This window comes from Castanea sativa, chromosome 1 (assembly GCF_040712315.1).
Source record: "Castanea sativa cultivar Marrone di Chiusa Pesio chromosome 1, ASM4071231v1".
NCBI lineage: Eukaryota > Viridiplantae > Streptophyta > Magnoliopsida > Fagales > Fagaceae > Castanea > Castanea sativa.
The window spans coordinates 2,200,754-2,206,099 of record NC_134013.1 but is presented as its reverse complement, the minus strand read 5'-3'; the positions used below and the strand labels follow the sequence as shown (position 1 = coordinate 2,206,099).

Sequence of the window (5,346 nt, the reverse complement as noted above, 5' to 3'; positions counted from 1 at the left end):
TGCCTATTTATCTTTCACATCTTAATCATTCACAATTTTGATGCCTCAATTTCAAGAGTCGCATAATAGTTTGGTTTTCAAATTTCTAGTTTTTTCAAATGGACAAAATTTAGCTACAAAATTGGTTATAACTTAAAGTTACAAACTTACTCAATAAAATAAATATTACTACATATTTTGAAAATCTAACCGTTGAATTTCATTTTCTTTATGCTCTTAGTATACACGTAAAATTTTATGTCAATCATATATTATTTACTACATGATCTATAAACTTATATTTTATGCATAATTTTAAACTATAAAAAATTGCAATTTACAATTTATTGATGGCATAGTTTTTAACCTTTAATTTTCTTAAAATTTTGCAAGCATGGAGAATATAAGAAGATGTAATCCAATGGTGGATTTGTCAAAATTCACCTCTAATAAAAAGATATTCAGTAAGACAGGCTAAGGGTACAACTAATTTTGTAACTAAACTTTATTCTTTTCAAATTGAATTGAAGTTACAAATAGAGAAAGAATAAATAATATTGTCTCATTTAATTTGAGTTTCTGTTCAACAAATTACAAGTCAAGGACCACATGGCCTACCCTAGAACTGTATTTCACCAAGTCTAATTTTGGCTTTTTCTTTTTTTTTGATGAACAAAAAAGGGGGACGGGGCGGCCATGTGTGACTCATCCCCTTGGGCGTGACCATAAGAGACCTTTCCTGTTAGAGAATGTTAGATTGAGTTGTAGCTACTGTGACTGGGGTGCCATAGACCTCACTCTAGCACCCTAAGAGAGCTAGCAATAAGGCGCAATTCATGAGTGCTCCCACCTCCCATCCCCGGTACTCGCCAAGGTTCGAATAAGGGATCATTGAGCGTGGGCTCCTTACCGCTAGGCCACTCCTCTTGGAGCAACTTTGGCTATATTCTTCTTTAGATGTCTTCTTGACTTGATCAATGACAGGGTCAATTAATGATTCCACTTCCTTCTCCACTGCTTCAACCTGCAAATTGTATTTGATCAATTAACTTCCCATAAACAAATTGTAAAACAAACACCCTTTATTCCTACCGTTAAATTGGGGGAAATACGGACATATGACTGTAGGAAGAATTGACACCATTAAATTTAGATTTAAATCATAAAATGAGACTATGAGTTTGGTTCAAGTTACATCATTCAATAACATTGTATTTAATTATTTCTTTGTCACTTTTTTTTTTTTTGTTTAGATCACGTTTCTCTTCATACTTATCATGAATACCAAATTTCCTATAATCTAATATTATTATTTTTATCTAATCTATGTGCATCTAGTGTATTTTTATATAATCTATTTGATGATGTGATATTAACCAAAAGTGATACAATGTATAACCTAAATTAACATTGTTAAGAAATGTTTTGGTTCTACGAAACTGCGTGGCAACAACAAATGAAATTATCAGGCATTGTCTTGTGCACCGCATTAGAAAACAAAATTAGAAAAATAAACAAATAAACAATTGGAAGGCTATATATAATATTATTCTTATTGATAACCATGAGACTAATAGTTAACCTAACCACAAGACTACAATAATAAGAAGCTAGCATCTCTGAGATCAGAAGCAAGCAAACTGGATCACATGGACCCAGTTAATGCTGATCCTAACCCTATTTGTTTCAATTCAAATACTATAGCTGTCCATTTTTTGCATAGCCTAGGAGAAGTGATTAATGAAACTTATTAGTGTGTGTTTCACAAAAAAATTTTGCCAACTTATTTTATTATTCAGCTTATTTTTGCTATTATTCATGGGTCTTACTGCACTTTTTGGTACTATTCATAGGACTCACTATACTATTTTAGCCAATTTTTACCTTTATTTACAATATTTTCAGCAAAAAGTTTCTAGTTTTAGCAAAATAAGCGGATTCTAGATCGACCCTAGAGATAACGAAACAAAAATATAATAAAAGATTATGCAATTTATAGTTTGATAATATTGGTGCCTTATTCACTACGCCTTTAAAAAAAGAAAGGGTATTCGGTATGACCTTGTCTATGACATCTTCTACTAGCTGGGCATCCTTGGCTGTTCTTTCTGCTACTTTTTCAATAATTTTTGCAGTAGCTCTAAGTTTTCCTCCTTCTGGAAGGTGCTCTGAAATTTCTTCTGCTACTTTATCCACTTCCTCCGCCACCTTTTCTACGACCTCCACCACCTCTTCTGCGGTCTCCACCACAGCATCAACTTCCTCTGTATGTCAAATCCAAGCACCAGATTAAACATCCCATTAACAATGAATGTAAACCTTAGTCCCAAAAAATTTTGGGGTCGATTATAGATCCTCAACAGACTACTATAAGATGCATAAATGATGCAGATATACATTATAATTGACAAAATGGAGAAGAACAGGTTAAGTTTCCTTACGTTTTAGCTTGAGTAGTGGCCCAAATTTGATTCCAAAGAAGCGTAGAATTGATGACGCTATCAGTTGAACAATCCAAGGGTACCTGCAACGATATTGGCATAAGCTTTTATTGTCTCACAAGGGAGAGGGAAAGAAAAAGATAGAATATTACTCTGTTTGTTTTGGCATAAAATATTTTCAAAAAAATATTTTTCCATTTTATCGTGTTTGTTTTGCCGTAAAATATGTAGTTAAAAGTAAAATATTTTCAATCAACCAAATTAACTAGGCAAATTTATGTAAAATATTTTATTTTACACTTAAAATTTTGGTAAATTTTTTTACATTTGTGCTCAAGCTCTCACTCCCAATACTCTCTCTCTCCCTAATACGTCAGTCCCTTTCACGATCTCTCCCTTCTCATTCTCAAGTTCTCCCTCCCCACAAACCAGAGCCACCAAATTACTCTCAGGTTCATCAGCACCACTCGTCTTTGACGGGTCTCATCGCCTACTCCACCCGTTGATTCTTGGTTCAACCACTCAAATCCACTGATTCTATTTTTGGTCCGACCATACACCGACTCTAACCTATGAAGCACGGGTGCGGGTGCGGGTACGGGTACGGGTGCGGGACTCGGCAATTTTTGAAAAAGGTGGGTGCGGGTGCGGCAGGACTCGGCAATTAAAAAATTATTATTTATATTTTCTATATATTTTTACTATTAAAATATTCTTAAAAAACATAGTACTAATTTACTATGCCTTGATTCACAAAACAAAGAAAGAAAAAAAGCAAGAAACACAAAACACAACACAAAACCAAAAAGAAAACACAAAAGAAGTAACAAATATTCAAAATAAAATTAAGGAAGGATAGATTTAGGGTTTTTGGGTCTCATTTAGAGCCGATTTCGGCTGTTGCAGCATGATTTTCGGACTATTTCGGCCGTTTCGGTCGCCGGCCGATACGGCCCGATATGGCCGAAACAGTCCGATTCTGGCCGAATCGGCCCGAATCGGCGCCGCGTCAGCGCGATTCAAGCCGCGTCGGCGCGAGTCGGCTGGGGAAAAAACGAAAACACGTGGCCAACGCGGCCCGACGTGCGAGCAGCGGCGTCCCTCGCGCGTCGCCGCGTCGGACGCGGGTGCGGCACCTCCGGCGCCGCGTCCGTGCTTCCTAGACTCTAACTCCACTGATTCTTTTATCCTACATCATACCGGATCTACCTCCACCTTCGTCAACTCACCCACTAGTTCTTATATCTGGTTTTTATTACCACTGCATGGGTTTATTGATTTTGGCTTTTTGGTTGGTTTATGGTTTTGGTGGGTGGTTGGCTTTTTGAGTTACAGTGGGTGGCTGTGTTTTTGGGTGGCTGGAATGGTTTGTGGGTCCATTGATGGTTGAGTTGTTGGGTGGCCTTAATGGAAGGCTCAGGATGGGTAAAAGATTTTTAGATAGAGGGGTTCCATAGTACAAAGCGGTCTTTTTCTAAAATGCAGAATAAGCCATGGGCACAACCAATTAATTTAAATTGATGGATAGCACAGCTCCTTAGTGGGAGGTCAAATTATTGAAATTGTTTGAATGAATCATTGGTATCGTCAATTACTTTGTAGTGCTCTATATAGGGTGTAAAATCACAGTGCCTAACAATTAATATATTGGGAGTACCTGAAAGTGGATGGGTGAGTTGGGAATTGATAAAAGAAGAGCTTGTGTGGATTTGATGGTGGTTTGGGTGGCTGGTGGAGTGGCGGTTAGTTGGTTTTTGCTAGACCAAGTGGTGGTTGTGAGATCGTAAAATTCTTTCATTTTGCGGAAATGTACTTTTTTTGGTGTATTTTCAAAAATGCAATCTAAACACATTAAAATGAAAATATTTTCTCTTTGCAAATATTTTACATTGAAATAAACAGAGTACAAATCAAAAAGATTATACGATTTTTGTTACCATGGACCAGGAGAAGCTGGATTAGATGGCATTGGAGGTACTGGTGGTATACTGCTATAGACAGCCACATCCCTGCACCAATACATTCATATAGAATTACTTAAAGCTGAAAATACTTGTATGAAAATCACCAGAAATTGTTATGCAAAATCAAAGAATAAAAAGTGAAAAACTAGTACATCTTTCTTTTGCTGACAGCCAGCTCTCTCAGCCCAGTTTTGAGAAACTGTAACCTCTGTTCAGTTCCAAGAAAAGACCTTTTCTCGTTGCATTTTGAGATAAGCAGAAGCCGATACGGATTTGGAATTAATTGGTATCTGCGAGAGGCACCAATAAGAGTGCTGGTGCAAGAAAGAATTGATTTTGATGCTGACATATAGAACCTACTCTGTATAACTCTTTACAACAAGTGCTTGCTGCTGTGATAATCAATCTAGTCTTACAGGTTTGTGTTAATAAATGAAAGGGTTTCAATCAAGAATAAGACTTGAAAGAGTTTTGAAGTTTGAACTATGAAATACAGATTGGCAAGAACGTGCCTGTTAAAATAAGAATTGAAAGAATTAATTAATGTGTCTTGGAGGAACAGTTAAGGCAAATATATAATAGTTTCCCATACACGCTTTTTATCATGGATTTGTCAACGCTTTTTATCATGGATTTGTCAACGTGTCAATATTCTAACTTTTTCAAGGTCAATTACTGTATAATCCGCGTTTTTCTTTTTTGTTGCTGAAAAGACTCTAATTGTTTGCTTTTAAATTATACATAGATTTAACACTGTTTAGAAATTTCTTGGTTTCCTCGAAGGTTGTATATTCTAATAGACCTAGTCCATTTTGGTTATAGATAATAACAAACCATGCCCACCTATCCACCAATCTTCGCACAAGTTAATCAACTTGCACAATGTTAAAATTTAGCTTGTTTGACTAAGACTATTTGATGGAATCTTCTGGGTATAATTTTCTTCCTTTTCACGTGTATGA

The 5,346-nt window shown here is 36.1% G+C and overlaps 1 protein-coding gene across 1 annotated transcript; it reads right to left on the bottom strand.

Annotated features, from left to right (window-relative positions):
• Positions 1-522: 522 nt before the first annotated feature.
• LOC142622050 (uncharacterized) lies at positions 523-4,900 on the bottom strand. The gene is made up of 5 exons (XM_075795460.1): positions 4,537-4,900; positions 4,358-4,429; positions 2,421-2,503; positions 2,041-2,243; positions 523-1,003 (listed from the first exon to the last, which is right to left on the bottom strand). Exons 1-5 carry the CDS (start codon positions 4,731-4,733, stop codon positions 779-781), a joined length of 780 nt encoding a protein of 259 aa, XP_075651575.1. The 5' UTR covers positions 4,734-4,900; the 3' UTR covers positions 523-778.
• Between the last annotated feature and the right edge of the window lie 446 nt (positions 4,901-5,346).